A 19,605-nucleotide genomic window follows, 5' to 3' on the forward strand; every position below is an offset into this window, starting at 1 on the left:
CGCCACCAATCTCAAACAGCACCAGCCAGACTTCATTCAAGAGCGTTGGTACTAATGCCCCGGAGGGTGGGTGGAAGAGGCCTGGAACATACTGCAGGAGGCTCAAGGTCCCAGAGCGTCCTCCCCTGCCTCCACCACCCAGGCTCTGCTTCTCTGCTCAGGGCCACATCCCACTGAACCTGTGAGTCCTCCTCCCGCACTGGGTGGGAGGAGAGAAACGCTGCCTAGTGACGACAGTGGCTGACACTCATTTCGAGCTGACTTCAGATCAGACACAGTTCTATGTGCTTTGGATCTGTGGTCTCATTTAATCCTCACCTTAACTCTATGGTTTGTCCCATTTTCTAGGTGGGAAAACTGAGGCAGAGAGGTTAAATTATTTGCTCACGGTTACCCAGCTAATAAGTGGCACCAGCAGTAGTGGAACCCAGACAGTCTACCTCCAGAGGTCTAGCTCTTAACCACGACACTGCCTCTTTCAACTTGGCGTATCTTCAATGATGGAGCCAAATCAGGGCACAGATAACCCAAAAGAGAAGATCCAAAGTTCTTGTGCATGTGAGACGCATCATATTTTGCAGCACTTTTCCCTTCCCAGTAGTGATTTTCCGAAACTGATATCAATTTGGTCTGCGTTTGCTCAGCCCACACCTGTGAGTGATGGAGGTTCAGCAGTGGTCAGGAGAACCATCTGGCCTAAGGTGTGAGCAGCTCCAGATTGGCAGGGGGCTCGGCCCGTCGCCTGGGGGCTGCGTGCCCATGAGGCCTTCCCTGGCATGGCCAGAGGAGAGGCCCACCTTCTGAACACATCCGCAGAGGCTGAACCTTTGGAAGGGGAAGTCCACTCAGTCTCTAGGATTGGGGGTGGCAGGGAAAGCTTCCAGTGGCGAAAACACTGCCGCTGCGAGGTGGCCTGCCTTGCTTGGCTCTGAGGAGCTGGACATGAAGAGGTTTGGTTTGCCACTTCAAGGAGAGCCAGGAAAACCTTTTCCCCATCCCTGGCTTCCCAACCATTTGGGACCCAGTCACCCGAGAAATAAGGGGTGAGAGGCATAGCCTGGCCCCAGGTCAAACTGACTTCTTAAGAAAAGTCTATGACTTTTCCGCACCTCCGTCCTCCATTACACCCCACACCCCTATTACCAGTGGCTCCCAGCAAAGGAGGGACGGCCAAAGACAGGTGTGTGAGAGAGACAGAGGACACCAAGCTCTCACGCTCCAGAGGGAGAAACAGTCTTCCCAGGACCCACCCACTTAGGGAGTTGTTGACCAAAGTGGAGGACATGGGCCATGTTTCTGGGAAGGGTGTGGAGGGGCGGGGGAGGAAAGGGCTGTTAGAGTGGCGGGGGGAGGGGCTGACAAAGGGGATGGAGACCTGGAAGCTGGCCCTGAACCCATCTTCATGGCCAAGCTGGGAGGATGCTGGGTTGCTGGCACAGAGGGCGGGAAGGCGGGTGTGTGGGTCAAGATGAAAGCTGCCTCTGAAAGGGACCCTGTTGCCCCCTAGACAGGCTCCCTCACCCCTGCCAGCTCTGCGTAAATCTCAGGGCTGGGTCCACAGGAGCCCCTGGTGACAGGGGAACTGGTTGGTTTCTACAGCCAGTGGAGCCCACTGGGCAGCCTGCCACAGGACGCAGAAGTTAGCCAAAGCCTCCAGCAGCACAGCCTGGTGGAGGTGGGGGAGGCATGAGGCGTTGATGCCCACAGAGCCCAGTCTGGTACCATGGGCTGGGGAGGGCCGTGGCCAAGGAGGAGCCAACTGTCTTGTGTTTTCCTTCTGGGTGCACATCTACAAAGAAATCTGGGAGAAAGGGTGGCCAGGGACTCAAAGCCAGGAGGGTGCCAGGGTCCCTTTCCGCTGGCGCGTGCCGGCCAATGAACCTGTGTGTGTTGTCCTGGCTTTGATCTCTGTGCATCCGTCCTTGCCCTCCCGTCTCTCAGAGGTGACGCAGACCAAGGCTGGCTCACCCGTTCTGTTTCAGGTCTCTCTGGCGGATGAAAAGATTCCAGCCCATCCTCCTTTCTTGAGCACTGAGGCTTCCACCTTCCTCCCTCCCCGCCGGCCCCCGCACCCAAATAACGTTTCCTTCCACATTTTCTAGGCTGCCCCCGAGCCCTCCTGGATCTGCTCTTGTTCTGTTTCTCTCCCTTCTCTTCCTTGACTTCCCTCCCTTCCCTCCTGAAATAGCTCTACCCACAAGACGGCATTCCTATCGTGATAGTCCCCCAGTGTTTTCCGAAATCTAATTCTGAAACACGCATATATTTATAGTTCTTTGGGGTCTTCACTCTCTACCTCCCTTCCCCCAAATTCAGTGTTCCCTTTGCCCTGTGAATGATATCTGAGGCCCAGGAGAGAATTGGCTATTTCCTGCTCACAGCATGTGACTTAAATGGGAGAGAGAAGTCTCTGCCTCCAAGGCTCTGGTACATTCGGAAAAGGGCTCTACCCAGGACACGCAAGCCACAGTTCCAGGCTGACCTCACCTGACCCGCGCCCCGGCCAGCCTCTGCTCCCAGTCTGGCCGTCCAGTCTCCTCGGTGGAGCTTCTGTTTTCTTTTGGCAGAAATGCCTGGGAACCGCGAGGCCCTTTCCCCATGACCTGACCTCCCACACTAAGAATAACAGCCCCAGGACAGCATGTCTTGCGTCCCTCTGGAAAGAGGGCATGGCTGGGGGGTGGGAAGTTTAGGGGCTGGATAGAGCCGGGCGGAAATGGAAGAGCACAGATTCTTGGCTCCCATGAGTAAAAAATAAAAATGGCCGGTTGGCGCCTCCGGGAGAGCTGGGAGAGAGCGGGGCCCTCTCAGAGGCCCTTCCTGCTTTCATACCACTCATCAGCCTCTAGAATTCCGTCTCCTGGAAGCGCACAGAACAGGAAAATGCAGGTCCTGCTGAACGAAAGTGGCCAGTCCCCGCCTGTCCCCTTTGCACAACAGTCCTTGAAAAACTAAGGAGCAAATGTCCTTTCTTAAAGAAGACAAATCTCTTTAGTACTAGGTCCTCTGCACCCCCCCCCCCCATGGGAAATGTGACTGTCCTGTCCTGGGGCTTCCTGAGCTGTGGGTGCCCCACGTGGCCACAGCCTTGGCTGTCCAGGCTCCCCCTCCCAGAGAGGACACGGTCCAGGCCAAGACGCCCGTGCTGTCTGGGGAGAGCCCCGGTCCAGGCCTCCCAGGGCCCTACGGGGCATCTGGGACCACCCATTCCTTGGCTGACCAGTTGTCCAAGTACTTCAACTAAGTGTTTCAAGAACATTCATCTCTTCCCTTCTCCACATGTGGCATAAAACAAATAACATGCATGCCTACATGATAAAGTGGCGAAGTCAGGACACTGGTCTTCCGCGTCCATGCCAGAGTCGCTCCTCCACGGCACCGCTGCCTTCGTCCCTCTCAGCAGCCCGTGTCCTCAAGCCCCACCGGCCCACCCGACCAGCCCTGCTCTCAGGAAGGGCGTCAAGGACTCCACTCACTTTGGGTGCCGTCTGCATCTCAGCGGGACCTTACGTCAGAACGACAGTGTTGGGAGAGGAACCTGGGGGGTGCGTAGGGGACACCCCAGAAAACACCGTCTAGAGCCACAGAAGACACCCCCAGACCATGAGACGGACCTGGACTCTGTCCCCTCTCAGTTAGCAAAGACTCCCCCGGGTAGTGCTGCCCTAGAAACGTCTGGGCACGTCCAGTGCAGGAACCAGGGCTGCACTGAGTCCTGCTGCTGATAGATCTCGTTTTAATCATTTGGGCCTTTCTTGATTTCTGAGCTTGACACAAGTCACTGCTGGGCCCAGATAACCCGGCCCCCCTGCTGGCCCACTCTGATGGCTGTGGCTTTCCGGGCCTTTTCCGTTCCCAGCCTCACCTGTAAGACTGCAGCCCCCTCACCTCTAAGGGGTCACACACGTGGGTTCCCTCCCTCGTGGCCCTTGTGGCAGGAGAGGACGAGGGGTGTGGGGGATGCTGAGCGTGGGCTGACAGGGGAGCCCAGCGGCTTGCACCGCCTCGCCCCCCACACCCATTCCTGTCCCCGTGGAGGAGGGAGCTCGGCGGGTGGCTCTGTAGGACAGGGCCACGTGACCGAGGGGAGGCGGCAGGGGGCTCGGATGAGACGCCCCCTTCGGCTCCCTCCCTGCCCGGGCCCCTGGGCTCCTGCCGCAGGGAGGGCACCCAGAACTCCAGCAGCAACCCTGAGGTGCCGGCAGTGATTCTGATGGCGATGTTGCTCTGTTCTTGTCTGTCTAATACTCCTTTTTAATCCCCGTCCTGCCTGCCCCTCCCTTATGTAGGGTTACTTTAGTGATCCCTGGAATGTTTTTGACTTCCTCATCGTAATTGGCAGCATAATTGACGTCATTCTCAGTGAGACTAATGTGAGTATTACTCTGCCCTTCCCAGGAAACCGTCCTTCCTCCTCTGCCTCCTCCCTCTCTCTCTCTCACTCTCTCTTTACTTCCTTTTATTTTGTTTTTAATTTCCTGTTTTTACCCGCCTCCAGTCATGCCTTATATTGAACCTGCCGTCGTCCTGTGGGGAAAAAAAGTGGGAGCTTCTCCTCCTTTTTTTCCACTTGTCCCAGCTCTGCCCAGCCGTGCTGGGCCCAGGCGAGGGGCTGAGCGGGGACAGCGGCGGGACGGTGCGGGGACAGCACTGCCCGGCCCCCAGGGCCCAGCCCAAGCCACCTCTGAACTAACCCAGCTTTTATCAGGCCTCTGCACCCTGCGAAAACCAGGTCACCCAGGTTTGAGCCGCCAGAGATGTAGAGTGGTAAGAGAGTATTTAAAATGCCCACGTAACCTCTTTCTTTTCTCATTTTTTTTCTCTTCTCTCCCTTTCTTCATACCTTTTTTTTTTTTTTCATTTTTCCTCTTCCCTTTTGTTTTGTTTTTCTCCTTTGTTGTTGGTTTTTTTTTTTTTTTTTTTTTTTCCTCTTCTCTCTCTCTCTTCCTCGGCTTCTCTGCCCCATGCAGCACTATTTCTGTGATGCATGGAATACATTTGACGCCTTGATTGTTGTGGGTAGCATTGTTGATATAGCAATCACCGAGGTAAACGTAAGTACATGGCGTCTGTACCTAACTGTCCGTGCCTGCTCTAACACTCATTTGTCTTTCCCCAGTTTTTTCCTTCATGTTATTTTCTCCTCCCCACCTCCTTATTTTGATTTTGTCTTTTTGTTTGTTTGTTTAAATTGGTTTAAAGGACTTTTTTCTTGTTGCTTTATTTTCAAATACTTTTTATTCTTTTTTTTTTTAAACTTTGGAACGCAGTAGGACTTCCCTTTTCCTTTTACGTTTTGATTGCTGCATCTTTTCTCTCTCCCTTTACAATCAGCGTGGCATGACTCACACTGTATAGGCAGATGCAGCTCTGGGAATCGTGGAGTGAGAAAATGTGGGATGTTTACCACGCTGGGCAGCTGCTGGGGCAGGGACCCAAACCTCCTCTGACCCCACCTTCTCCTCCAGCCTGCTGCCACTCCCCTTCCTGCCCCCCCCCCCCGTCCCCACAGCATCTTGGAAGAGAACTCTTTCAAAGTGGCACGCCTAAGTTAAGGCTAGGACTTTGCCTACATTGTCAGCCATGGCCCACCCTTGCCTGGGTGGGGGGGGCCGTTATCTTGCTTCAGATGGGCTGTTTCAGTTCAACATCAGTAGCCTATGCAGGCAGCCTGGCCGCCACAGGCTCATGAGAGAGAGGAGAACCAGTCACGTTTGGACTTTTGTTTGTACACCTCTTCTCTGAAGGTGGTGAGAGCTCTTCTGGGTGGGCCTTCCCTCCCAGTTGCTGTGGAAGCAGCTCCATGTAAGCCCCTCACTCCCCCTACACCCGCCTGGTTCTCCACCCCCGACCCCCACCCCATGCCCTGCCCCCCCCCCCCACATCCCGGTCCCAGCTCCCTGGCCTCAGACAGAGCCCTAGCCCTGGGGGCCTCCTGCCGCCCTCTCCTCCCAAGAGCTGCCTCCCCCAATACAGTTCCTACCAGTCCCTGCACATGTCTCTTTGTTACCTGGCATGTTTAAATCTCCTCTCTCTATCTATAGGCAAGCCCTCTGCGGTTAGTCTTTAACATGTGTTGTTTAAGTTTTTTGTCATTATTGTTCCTTAATTAAGAGATTTGGTAATGTTTGCATAGACCTTTGATGCACTGAACCTTGAATAACAGCACGGAGCAGATGATTTAGAGTCTTGATCTAAGATGTGTGAAACTACCAGACCACCCACCCTGTGGCCCCGGTCCCTCACCTCCCCTCCACTCAGCCAAACTCCATGTCACCTTATCTGCTGCTCCCTGTCCCCACTGGAAGCCTGTGTGCCGCTCTCCAGCAGATGGATTTTGAAGGGGGTTTACGCTTGCTGGGCACCCTCTTCCTACTCACCCTATAGCTCCAAATTTGATTGCCCTGCTGTCTCCGACAGCTGTGGGTTGTCTTTGTCTCGTGGTGTGTGTGTGTGTGTGTGTGTGTGTGAGTGTGTGTACACTCTCCTGTGACTTCTTCCAGTGAATCCTACCCATGCTCTGAGCCTCCCTGCCCCCGTCCTGAGCAGACTCCCAGCTTTGCAGGCTGGACCAGCCCTAAGCTATCTCCCAAGTGCCACCCAAGCCCCTGTGTTTGAAGGTCAGCGCTTCTGTGCTCACAGCTTGTGCCATGCGTGCCCTGAACAGAGGGCGACGGTGGGGAGAGCGATGGCAGCAGTGGCCCTGCCTTCAGGGGGCTTCCTTTCCACGCTGTAGTGCAGATCTGTGTGCAGAGCTGTGCAGAGGGACCCAGAGCCCTGTGGCAGGGCAATACTGGAAGGTGACAGCAAACAGCCCCTCTGGGGGCAGAGAGGCCCCACTGCAGTCCCAGGGAATCCTCTGAGGTTCCTCTCCCTGTTGGCAAGACCCCCTAGCACTCAGCCTGCCATTTTCTCCCAAAGCATTCATGTTTAAAAAAAAAAAAAAACCCAACATTTTTTAGTATATAAAATTTCTGCAGAAAAAGTGGCTCTGTTGAGGGTAGAGAGGGAGCCTGAACTCATCCAGCAGCCCTGACATTTGTACAAAGGCTTTCTATTTACAATTCACTTTTGCATTCATCTCACTTAACTCTTAAGCACCCTGTGACTCTGACAGGCAAGAGCTCATCCCCCTTTGCTGCTGCTGCAGGTGACAGGGAGAGATTAGGTGCCTTTCCCTGCCAGCCTCCGGGGGTGGCAAAGTCATTTGGCTCTAGGCTAGAGCCCCCTCTCTTTAACCACGGGCTGCCGCCACCAGGATTTACTAAACCTTACATTCTGTAATTGATGTTTCAAATACCCACAGGGTGTCTTTTTTATTTTCTAAGTAAGAATGATTTGTGGGCACACTGTGAGGGTTCTGCTGGACTTCGCTCCCCCCCAGCACACCCCTCTCACCTCGAGAGTCCCCTGGCTGCTCCCGAGTGAGGGTTTGTGGACTTGGAGTCACACTCAAGGATTGTCTGGGACAAGATGGCAACAGTGTGTGTGGCTGAGAGCAAAAGCAGGTGTCCAGAGACTCAACCCCTATTTCTGGACTACTTTTTCACCCTCTCCCACACAACTCATGGCTTCTGCACAAAAAGAACAAACATCACATCACCCGAGGCAGGAAAGTGGTTTGGAGAGGGAGAGAGAGACTGGTCCTGAAGTCAGAAAACTGGCAAGTTGCTAAGTCTCGCTGCTGCTTCCTGTCAAAGTGCTACCAAAATGCCCGGAGACTTAGGTTTTTTATCTGTCAGAGGAATGTGATATTTACAGCAGTGTGTCTTGAAGCTCAAATAAGAGCATCTATTTAAAAACTGTATGTAAACTGTAAGGCACTGTGGAGTGGGAGAGACTGTGGCACCCAAGCAAATGACATTCTTCCCAAAACCTCTGCTGGTGTAACTAGGGCCCAGTCTCTAAGCAAGATCATTCCATTAGTCTAATTATAACTGACAACGCACGGACGCTGTCAGAGCCCTTGTTTCCCGGACAGGAGTAGACACATGGAGCAGGGACAACCAGACCACAGCAAGCACAAGCTCACGACCATGGCCCGTAACTCTGAAGCCTCAAGGGCCTGTTCCAAAAGCGCAGACCCAGCGTAGCCTGCCCTCAGCAGCCAGCCCTGGGTGACAGATGAGACGGGAACAGAGCCGGCCTCAGCAGTCGCTGCCTCCACCCGTGTGCTTCTCCTTTGGGTCGTTAGCAACTCATGGGCAGCTCTGGGGTTTTCTGCCCCTGGTTTTCGTCCAGGCCTTCCCAGACTTTTCTGGCCACACTGTCATCACAAGACATGTATCCCCAGAGACATCTATTTGGGAAGAATCTACACTTTAAGCCTCACTGGAATCCGCGAGGGCTTTTCACCTGTACCCCGGCATCTTTCATGCCATTAAACCTACAGGAATCAACTCCCGTTCCCCTGACCAAATGCCGTGTTCGTCCTAACTGTCCTCCAGATACTCCCCACACGCAGACCCGTCTCCCATCTCGCCTTTGCCAGGCTGTGCTGCCCCCGCAGGAATGCATGTCCCACCAACCCCGGACCCCTCGTTCCTCCCACAGCGTCTGTGGCCTCCCCTTCTGTGTGTGGGCACTAGTTTAGGCACCTGGGATCCATCAGTGGGCAAAACAAAAGCCCCTGCCCTCATGGGCTTGCGTCATGAGAGCGATGATCAGACACAGGCAATGCAATAAGCATGGAAAATAAGGAGATCATACAGTGTGTTAGGAGATGATAAGCGGCTTTAGGAAAAACAGTGCCAGGCAAGGGGGCTCAGAGGTGTCGGGGAGAGGTGAAGGCAGGTGCTGTCTTAAGCCAGATGGGCTTCCTTGAGGAGGTGGCATCTGAACAAAGCAAAGCTGCGAAGGAGCTGCCGCATTTTCCAGGCAGATATCTGGGAGAACTTGCGAGGCAGGAGGGCAGCCTGCAAGTCTGGGCACCTGCGCTGGGGGTGGAACGGGGACGGGTCAGAGGGCAACGAGTGGGGTTAGGGCTTTCACTCTGAGCGAGAAGGGGATGGCTTTGAGCAGAGGTCTCGTGTGATGTGACTCGAGCCTTTAAAGGACGGCTCTGGCTGTCGGCAGGAGTCAAGGGTGGATGCCAGAGGCCATTCAGAAGGCAAGTGCAGTGATCCAGTGGGAGATGATGGTATCTCGGAACAAAGTGGTGGGAAATGGTCAGATCTTCCATCTAGTTTGAAAGCAGAACTGACAGCGTTTCCTGACAGACTGGACGTGGGGGTGGAGGGAGAGGAGTCCAGGCTGACTGAGGTTTGGCCTACGCCACAGAAGGATGGAGTTGGCAGGCACGGGGCAGATCACAGGCGGGTGCCCTTGGGTGAGGACAAGCGGGGCACGGTTTGGACGTGTCTGTCAGCCCTTGGACTGGAGGTGTCAGGCGGACAACTGGATGCACTAACCTGAGGCCTGGGCGTGGGGTCCCTGCAGAGAGACGGTATCCAGAGCCGGGGCTGGCGGAGGGCGCCGGGCGAGGCAGGAAGGCCAGACGGGCCAGGCCCCTCACAGTGCTGTTCGCTCGGGGGGCTGCGGGGCCCCATCGGTGTACCTTGCTTCCTCCTGCTCAGTGTCGCGCTGCCTCTCTCTGGGTCCGAGCGCCTCTTCCTCTGTGAGCCCAGGGAGGTCTGCGTGTGGCCGCAGAAGGCCCCTGCACGGAAGCCTTCTGCGCTTCTGTACTGCTTGGGTCTAAATCGTATTTTGCTGAGGGAAAGCTTGTGCTTGCTGATGAAAGTTACTGTAGCATCAAAAACTGCTCCCTACGATCCCAAATGCAAATCAGTTCAGGTGCGGGGCCAACACGGCCTTTCTCGGCCCTCTTCCCTTCCGAACCGTGACGTGTGTGGAGCGATAGAGACTGCCGGGAAGCTGGATCCTCGCAGTATGGGTGCGGAGAAACATCCTAAAGTTGTGATTTAAGAAGCCTTGGCTATGTCCCCAGCCCTGGCACTACGAGGCCAGGTGACTTAGAGCTAACCCCATTCTCCAGGCCTCAATTTCCTTGAATGCAGCTGGGGGCTGCGGAGGGTCTGAGATGGTCCGAAGGGGGCGTTTTCTGGTGGCTGGAGGGAGAGGCAGATGTGTCCTGCCCCCACCGCGGGGCTGGACTCTAAAGTGTGTCTCCTTTTGCGATGCTCCCGAGGCCTGGCAGGAGTTGCTCCCGTGCAGGTTGCTCCTGGCAGGTGTGGCTCCGTGCAGTCGCTCAGAGAGGCTGCAGCAGAGAGGCTGCAGGGATGGCGCAGGCACAGGGACCGTGGGGGTGGGGGGCACGGCCCCAGGGAGCTCCTAGCGCGGGTCAGAGGAGGGAAAGCTGAGGATTTGCTTAGCAGCCGGAACGTCGCCAGAGCCGGAAAGTGCAGCTCAGTGACAGGGCTCTGGCCGTGATCTTGGCTGACTAGGAGAGAGGCGGGACAGGCAGGGGAAAGGGGAAGGAGAAGACAGCAAGGAAGACGTGAGAACGACTCCGATGAGCGTGTCTCAGGCGTCACGCTAAGGACATTCCGCACGTGACTGGATTGAGTCCTCAGGGAACTTACTGTCCACGGGAGGAAATCGAGGCTCAGACGGGACACACAGTCTGCCCCAGGTCATGCAGCGAGTGGGTGGCAGATCTGGGATTCAGATCCATTTCTGTCGGAGAATTGACTCTTGCCTTTGCACAGAGCCCAGCGGCTCACCCCTGGGCCGAGGGGCCGGGCCGTGGCTTGGGGCAGAGCTGTGTGCCTGCGGGTGCTGCGGGTGCTGGGCCCAGGGAGCCAGCGTGCCCTGGACATGCCCCGACAGAACACGGCTGCACGCCAGACCCACGGGCCCAAGTACCGCGCCCGGAAGACAGGGCCAGGGAGGTGCGGAGCGGCACCACGGCCCCGCCCTGCTGGCGTCTGCAGCAGGAGAAAGAGGATGGGGCGTGAGGGAGATGGCGGTCACGAGGCAGGGTGGGTGTCCCAGGACAGCCGTGTGGGGACGCTGGCCCCACACCTTCCCTTTCCACCACAGACGGACAGGCACAAACCACTTCCGGCAACTGCCCCTCACTGGCTCCCTGGAGAACAGTAAAGAATCGCGGCTCCTGCTCTGCTTCGCTCCTGGAAGGACACAGGAGACATAGCTGCGGACATAGCCGGTCCTAGGTCTCAGAGAGAGCCACCCGCTGCAGTCCCCATGCAGGGCTGGGAGGGACCTCAGCCTGCACAGCTCCAGCCCACCCGTCCCGCGGCCTGTGCCTGTGTGGGCAGCAGGCTGGCTCTCCCCGTCTGCCTCTGTGGCTCAGACCGCCCCTCCCCGCCCCTGCCACCCACCGCAGAGCAGGGGCGCCAACGGGCACCAGAAAGGCAGGGCTGAGCGGGGCCCCAGCGTGGTGATGAGGGGGAGGGGAGAGAGGTGCTCAGGGAGTGGGTTCTCCTGGAGCCTTTGGACCCCGCCCCGCCCCGCCCACCCGGCCCCACTGACTCCCCAAACGTGTGTTGGGCGCCTGCCGGAGGCAGCCTGGGGCTGTGCGGGTTGCCTGGATGAGGACACGGGAGGCCCGAGGCAGGAAGCAGCTTGCTTTTTGTCACAGCTCTTCACAGCAAGGCTGATCAAGTCCTGGCCCCTGACTCCCAATCCCGTGTGCTTGGCAGGTGTTGAGTGGGGGCTGTTGCCAGACACCGCCTGGGCACCGCCCGTGCGTGTGGCCTGAGCCGGTTCTAGGGCAGATCGATTAAATCAAGACGGGTGGTCTCGGGGCAGTGGGGCGGGCAGAGTTTACCCGGCGTCTCCCTGCAGCCCGTTTCCCAGCTGCAGCCTCCTGTGCCCGCGGAGCTCCCTTCCAGCTGCTTCCCACCTCCAGCCACGCCCGCACCCTGCCAGCAAAACTGGTGCCACCAAGGGGCCTTGTTTCAAAGTGAAGTCACTCCAGCACATTAACTCACACTAGGGTGGTGGCGACTCGGTGAGCTACCCTTCTAAATAACCTTACCTTTAAAGAGAAGGTAACGCTCAACATGAAGGTCGAGTGCTCAGTTATCTAAGGTGGGACGCCAGCAGCGTGACCGGAGTGGGAGGGTGCTGCGCAGGTCCCTCCGCATCCTGCCCTTCTGGTTGCTCTGCAAGGCAGTCTGCTATCTGCCCAGAAATAAAGCTGGCCCTGGGAGAGTTCACAGAGCCACATTCATGCCTAGAGGGGGACCAGCGTCTGAAGTCAGCGTGCCCCGGGCTCTCTCGGGCAAGGCTTGCTGTGAGGGCCGGTCAGAGCCAGGCCTGAGAAGGTGGCCTGGTGCAGCCCGCCTTCCAGAAGCTGCTGCCTGGAGAAGGACCCTGCAGGCCTGACCCAGAAGGTCCTTGGGAACCTGGTCCTTCACGGACATCCTGATCTGGGTCCTTAATCTGGCTGCATTAGGTCACCTGTGTGTCCAGACACAGCTCTGACATGGTGAGGTCCCCCTTGCCCTCGGCCTTCTCATCAAAACCATGTCCGTTTTTATTTTCCTCTAATTCTCTTTTTTTTTCTTCCCTATTCTCATCTTGTCAGCCCACATACAACCCTCTCATTCCCCTAAATAAAATAGTGGGAGGAAGCTGTCCCAGCACACTCCTTGGCCGGTGTCTGATGCATTAGGTCTCACAGGCTCAGCAAGCCTCTGTCGGAGTCTTTGCTAGAAAGCTCTAAGGAGAAGGCACCTAGAAGATTCCATGAGCTAGTCACGAGGAGACACAGGCATGCTCAGAGATGCCCGCAGTGCCTCGAAAAGGACGGCCACCTCTGCTGATCCCTGTTCACTCACGTTCAGTGCTCCCGCCCCGAGAATCCTCTGTGTTAGTTTCTTTCTGTTTTGAGTCTTTGCCCATCCCCGCCTCAGTCTCGCTGTCTCTCTCTCCCTTGCTTCTCTGTCCTTCGGACTCTCTCTCTCCAGCTTAAGAGTTCTTTGATGTTGTTGGCACTTGCTGACAGCGCGATTTCATTCTGTTACTCTTCATGGACGGGTTGGTTGGTTTGAATGACTAGACACTGGCTGTCCTTCCCGGGGAAGATAAAACTACCCTGGCAGTTTTGTAATCAGTCTTGTTTAGCGAGTGTTTCTGGCGGGTGGTGGGGTTGCAGAGGAGCAACAGTGACTCCCGAGGCTCAGGCACATCCGCTGCATGAGCTGGCCGCCACGCAGGGAGTCACACAGGTCACAGCCCTCAGCCTTCCGCGGTGCAGCACAGAAGGACAAGAGCAGGAGAGAGCCGGGAACCGGCAGACGCCCCCTCTGCGCCTCTCCGGCAGTCCCCTTGGGGCCAAAGACCCCTCACAGGGCGCTCTGAAGGGGCATTTCAACTCTGTGCCCGTGACTCCAGAAACACAAGCCCAGCTCTTGCCCTGGTAGCTAGGATTTCACTTCGGAGAAGCAGGCAGAAGCCAGTGGTCTCCGACTCAGGGCACGTGGAGGTGGTGGGGCAGGCTGCGCTTTCCACTCCCCACCTTCCCGTCTTTGCGTGTCCCTTGCTGGGTCCTGCCCTTGGCCACGTCTTCCCCTGCTCAGCACACCCCCCACAGAGCACCCCATCTCAGCGCACACTGGAGCCAGGATGGGGATTCCGCTTAAAAACCGCTTGCGTCTGCGCGCACCTCCTTCACTCGCCCTGAGTCTGTACTTCCCAGTTGACTTGGGTTTATTCAGACCTTGCCTCTGAGCAAGCAGCCTCTCCATTCCGCTCCGTAAGACTCGCAGTTTGAAACACGTGTGCTCTGGCCTCCTTGGGCCCCCTTGCCCTGCCGCCATCCCTGGTGGCTCCAAGATTCAGCACCTGCCGACAGGTCCACAGCACTAGGGCACACTGTTGTTCCTGAGATGTGCGTGTCTCCTGGAAGAAAGAGGAGATTAGGGATAACGAGGACCCCTTTCCCCCTGCCCCCTCAGACACACCCTTAACCCACACTGGCTGGTTCCCCGGGCATGCTGGCTGCAGAAGCCCCTGACCCCTGCCATTCCCAGTTCTCTCTGTGCATCGGCCTGATGACTGTCCTCCCCACCTTGGTTACCTCTGGGCTCTCACCAGCAAAGCCCCACCCCCAGTCTCCTGCCACCCCCTGGCTCTTTCCCAGCAGAACTAGCCACACTGTCCTGCAGATCAGATGGGGATGAGATTGGCGACAGTAAGGGCAGAGAAGCAGGGCCTGGGCAGGATGTGGTGCCAGCCGGGCCTGGGCCTTCTGGTGCTTTGAAAAGAGATCTATTACATGGCCGCCCCTCTAAGTCCTAGACAAGAGATTTTTTAAAAAACACAGCAAGAGTTGTATAGCAGGGCAGCCAGTGAAAGACTTACATACTCCCATGACGTCGCTTTTGATGCCTGTTTCGGGGGACGTAGAATCTCAGGGCCCCTGAGGCGACAGCATTGTCTGCGGCAGCCGTGGGTGCTGGGCAGTCCTTTTCTGCGGAGCCAAGGGCCAGCCTTCCCTGGAGGAAATGGGAAGGTAATCTGCTCCTTCCAAGAGAAGGAGCTCTCTGCCCACCTGGCCTCGAGAGAATATTCTGGAAGACAACTTGGTTGGGTGTTCCAGTCTAGATATCTACTGCCTGGCCCCTAAATTCTTAGTAATCCTTATCCCTGACTGTGCTTTAGAAAAATAATTTTTAAAAACCTTTTTTGTTTTTTGATACAGTCTTGCTGTGCCGCCCTGGCTAGAGTGCAGTGGTGCCATCATAGGTCACTGCAACCTCCAACTCCTGGGCTCAAGGGATCCTCCTGCCTCAGCCTCCCTGGTAGCTGGGACTGTAGGCAGGCACCACTGCACCTGCCTAATTTTTCTATTTTTAGCAGAGACGGGGTCTCGCTCTTGCTCAGGCTGGTCTCGAACTCCTGACCTCGAGCGATCCTCCCGCCTCAGCCTCCCAGAGCGCTAGGATTACAGGCGTGAGCCACCGCGCCCAGCCTAAAATCCTTTTTTATATGGTGAAGGGCTGTTTTCCCACTACCTTTCAGTTCTCCAGGTGTGATGTGACAGCTGGCAAATACATGCTGCTGATTCCCGCCCCATCCTCCTTCTGGGAACCCTTCGCCTGGGAGGATCCGCTCTCTGCTGGACTCTGTCACTCCCCAGGCTTCATCTCTCAGCACCCTAAATGTAGTCTAGAGAGTACTCCAGTGAAAAGGAATGCTTAGTGAGTCCATTCCAGAAACAAAGACTTCACCCATTGAGGCGATAGCTCTAATTGGACCTCAGCTTAACTCAGAAAGACAGTTTCCCAGAGAAGATCTCTCACTGTCTGCCCGGTGCCAGTCCGGCCATCACTGCGAGTTCTGCCAAGCCCAGGTGATCTGCATAGGTATATGGCAGTAAGGTAATTGGCTTTTCCTTTGTATTTGCCCTAAGCCCATTATCTGGAACCACTAACCAGGACTCTTTCTGAAAATGCCCCATCTCTGCCTCAGATATGGAATAATAACCTCATTTCATTTATATCAATTGCATGAATAAATTAATTGCCCCAATATCATGAAATACTTAAAAATTACCACATCATCAGAAAACGAAGATGAAGGAACTGGCTGCTCAAAAATTTACTCCGTGCCTACCATGAGTGGAGACGGCCGTACTAAAACTCAGCCAGAGCCTTCGGGTTAGGGAAGCGGCTCTGCTGGCTCCTGTAGGAGGAGAACTCGGGGTCTCCGAGGCTCGTGAGGCAAAGGTCTTCAGGGACTCTTACGACCCCTTTCTTCCCCTCAAGAAGACCACAGATGGGGAAACTATAAACTAACTCAAGGGAACGGGGATCAAACCTGGGAAAAGGTCGGAGATCAAGCCCCCAGATATTCCAGGCTACCAAGTAATTCTGAATTTAGATCCAGAATAGGTAGTATATGCTAGGCGGTCTCTCAAGGTAGGTATCTGACGAGAGTAACAAACAGCATAGACGTGTCTCTGGGCTAAAAGTGCTGAGCCGGGGACGCCACAGATGTCCGGTTCCGCTTCCGGCTCCCAGGGGACTCGCTTGCAGCTGGGAAGGGCATAGACTCAGATGGCTGCGTGGGGCCACCTGGGACCTGTCCCGTGCATCGGTGGACCGCAGGTGCTCTGAGGGCCGGCCGTGTCTTAGGCTCCCTCCGTCGTCCCCACAGAGAGACCGCTCGGGGATTGCTTTATGGTTTTATTGCGGACAGTTATTCGTTTCTGAGACCAGGGGTCGGGTAAACTCAGCTCCCGGCGTGAGAACAGGCCCGTGCGTCACAGGCAGCGCGGCCACACACGTCGCGGTGCCGCCTGAGCAGCGGCAGTTAACCTGAGTCTCTAGACTTCTCTAAAGTGAGGGTCTGCGAGAACTGCCATTACCTGAGCCAGAGAGCCCCGGCCTCGCTCGCCCTCCGCCCCCCTCACGCCTCCTCCCGACCCTTGTCTGCCACCGCGGAGGGGGAGGTGCCCTAAGGAGCACTCGACTGATAGACATTGTTACAGCCGTAAAATATTACCCAGGCTACTAGAACAGACCCAATGCTAAATCTTGAAGTAAAATATCATTTAAATAGATGAGATCTTAAATGGGAGCTATCAAAGGATAAAAAGCAACAAAAGACAGTTAAGGTAAATGCTTCAAAATCCTAAATGAAGGATCCTGAATGTTTAAGAAGTGAAATGAAACAAATAGTTCATTTTGCTAAATGGCTAGAGGTTGGTTCCGTCAGGCCAGGGAGGCCCAGATGTCTCCATTCGGGTCCTGTTCAAGATGGGATCAACCCAGAAGACCTTCAGGCATTTGCCCAGGGTTCTTAGAAGTCATGAGCAGCTGTGACAGTTTTCGGGGTGGACCCAAGAGGAGAGCAATGGCCAAGTGTCCTGGGAACCCTGCCCCGTGCCTGGCACTCTGCACCGTGTAGGTGGCCGCCCTGCAGCCCTCCCACGCCCCACTGATGCCGAGAAACACAGAGCTCCTTATCCATTGACACAGGAGCCCAAGCACTGGACCAGCCGGGGGTGGGGGGGCAGGAAGATGCCAGAGGACGTGCTGAGCACTGTCACGTGCCAGCGGGAAAGAGCTTTGGGTGCTTTGACAAGAAGTTTCCCGTGTGTGTGTGTGTGTGTGTGTGTGTCTGTGTCTGTGTCCATTTCTGTGTTCAATCTTGCCCCAGTAGCCAAATCCTAGTGACCCGACACCTCCAGGCATGTGGATTGACCTGGTAACCTGGTAAGCCTCATGAAGCAGAAACTGAGACGTAGAGATCTAGATCTAGAATGTTCTGCGAATGACTAGAGAAGTGTCCCTTTTTTCCTCTTCCCTCACCTTAACCTACATCTCCACCATTCCCCCAAAAGGACATCCTACCAACTTGCTATGCGAAAAAAGAAAAGAATTTGCTGAGAAATCTTTTGCCAAAGAAATATTTCAGGCTGCAAGCAACTGTCTAATTGTGCACATTTCCATCCTTCAAAAATTCCATTATACATTTTTCTTGTTTGTACGTTAAAAACAGAAACGCAAGAGCAACATCTGAAAACAGAGGGTAAAAGCCAAGTCACGAGTTTGTAGGAAGAGTTAACAACTGAGACAGTCCACATCAGTCAGCGGCTGAGCCCAAGGAGCAGGGCCGCCTTCCTGGACACAGGCTCCGGGCCCTGGGGGCAGTGGGCCTGGGCTGCCCGCCTGCAGCCCATCTCTCGGCTCCTATGCCAAAAAGAGTTCAGCAGTCAGCCCCGTGAGAACAGCTCCTTGGGGTGCTAATAACATCCTAAACTGTGTGCAGAGCCTTCAGGCTTCAAAAACAATCCAGCACTCATTATTCCATGCCTGTGGCCAGGGCTCCCCACACCATAGACTAGGTGAGCTAGACCACCTCCTACCTGAGCCTCAGCTGTGGCAACCAGCCCCGTACAGAGGGGGTGGGGCCACCTCCTGAGGTCCTGTCTTCCCCTACCCCTGCGAGGCCACTGCCCTTGGGCTGCTTTGCGTGAGTATGTGTGGGCAGGGACAGGCACTGGGGCCAGCAAGGCCTCTGTCCTTCAGCTGGCCCTTCCTGCGGATGCTAAGGGGCATGAAGTGCAGGCCCTCAGGGTTATCTTAGGCTAATTTAAAAAAAAAAAAAAAAAACAAAGCTGCCATCCACAAAATCTTGAGCACCTCATCTGCTCATCTGCAATGGGTGCAAGTTCCTAAATTTGTGGCCAGGACGGCACAGGCAGCAGAATGCCTATGGCTCCTTGGTAGATGTGGGACCCAGTGACACGGAGCCTGCACTCACAGGACGACCCAGCACCTGCCAGGCCCACGCTGCTGTGCTCCTTTCACTTGTTTCCTTTTGCCCTGTCCCGCCACCGTGTTGCTCCTGTGTTAGCCAAGACTAGAATAGCAGGCATCTTCGTGGGGACTCATTACAGCTTATCTCTATCTGCCTTTCTTTAAAGCCAGCTGAACATACCCAATGCTCTCCCTCTATGGTAAGACCAAACCCCCAACTACACTCCCAGCTTCTGTGGCCCCCTCAAGCACCCCACCCTCCCTGCCCCAACCTCCAGAGTCTCCCGGAGCCCGCCTGGCTCTCGTTGCATGTGGCCACTGTGCCTGTCGTGTGCCTTGCCTGCCTGTCCCGGTCTCGTGTGCAGGTGCTGTGTGTGCAGTGGTGTTCTTTCACCTCCCCGAGCTTCCCTGTGGGTGGTGATTCACCGCGACCTTGACTATCGAACAAACCACTGGGAGAGAATTGGACCCTAGAGCCCTTTCCTGTTAGACACCCCAAGGACTCCACTGGCTAAAGCCTCTAACCTTAATCTGATGTGGGAAAATTGCAGAGGGTGCCTATGACAGCCGTGGTAGGGCCTCCAGGGGAAGGAGGGAGGAGAGAAGTGATCCAGCCAGGAGACACAAGGGCAGACGATGGCTTCCTGCTAACCGACATCTGCAGTCACTGGCCTCCCTGTTCTCCGAGCGTAAGGCCACATAAAAGGTTTAAGCTGGGCTTTGATACTGAGAGCGTGGCTGAATTTCCAGGCACTCCAACCATGTTCCCCTTGCATTTTTCTAAATTCCTGAAGTTCTTTAAAATTAGACTCTAGCTGTTTTTCTGAAGCAGGCTGGAAGCAGAAAAACAAGTTCAGTTGATTGGGCCACTCCTGGTGTAGGAGTCTATGATTTGCTTTGGCTCCACTGATGCCACTCACTGTGACCTTGAAGTCTCCTTGAACAGCCTCCTCCAAAAGGCTGTGGTCACACATTTCAAACTGCGTTAAATGCGAGTTTTTAAAAGGACCAGTGGGTTGATTCCCTGTGCCCCAAAATCCAGCAGGGTGGAGGCAAGATTTGGCAGGTTGGTGGTATGCCCCAGGGCAGCCCACCCCAGACTGGCCAGAAGGCTACCCTGGGGGTACTCTGCCCCGGGTCACAGCCACAGCAGTTTGGATGTGCTGCTGCTCTGCATTGTCATTGTGTTTATTAGAGGAAATTAGTGTCCAAATGGCAACGTGTTTATTCCCCTTCGCGAGCAGCATTAGGAAACAGCAGCATCTGTGGAGGGTTCTGAACAGCAGAGTGAAATTCAAACTGCACGCCTGGATTTTGGTGTGCACGGGTTTTTTTTGTTTGGTTGGTTGGTTTTGTTTTTTAAGTCAGCAGATGCAGAGGCCCCTGATTCGTGACACTCACAGCTGAA

The 19,605-nt window shown here is 55.4% G+C and overlaps 1 protein-coding gene across 19 annotated transcripts in view; it reads left to right on the plus strand.

Moving 5' to 3' along the window:
* The window catches only part of CACNA1C (calcium voltage-gated channel subunit alpha1 C), a 585,430-nt gene that overhangs the window by 525,824 nt on the left and 40,001 nt on the right, over positions 1 to 19,605 (plus strand). For 6 of the 19 annotated variants that reach the window (XM_069489389.1, XM_069489379.1, XM_069489384.1 and 3 more), the window contains 2 exons: positions 4,971 to 5,054; positions 18,365 to 18,397. In XM_069489389.1, the coding sequence (XP_069345490.1) occupies positions 4,971 to 5,054; positions 18,365 to 18,397 (117 nt within the window). Of the gene's footprint in view, positions 1 to 4,289; positions 4,374 to 4,970; positions 5,055 to 18,364; positions 18,399 to 19,605 lie in introns of all 19 variants that reach the window. The other 13 variants (XM_069489394.1, XM_069489390.1, XM_069489395.1 and 10 more) reach the window with 6 other exon arrangements.

Source organism: Eulemur rufifrons, chromosome 16 (assembly GCF_041146395.1).
Source record: "Eulemur rufifrons isolate Redbay chromosome 16, OSU_ERuf_1, whole genome shotgun sequence".
Classification (NCBI taxonomy): domain Eukaryota; kingdom Metazoa; phylum Chordata; class Mammalia; order Primates; family Lemuridae; genus Eulemur; species Eulemur rufifrons.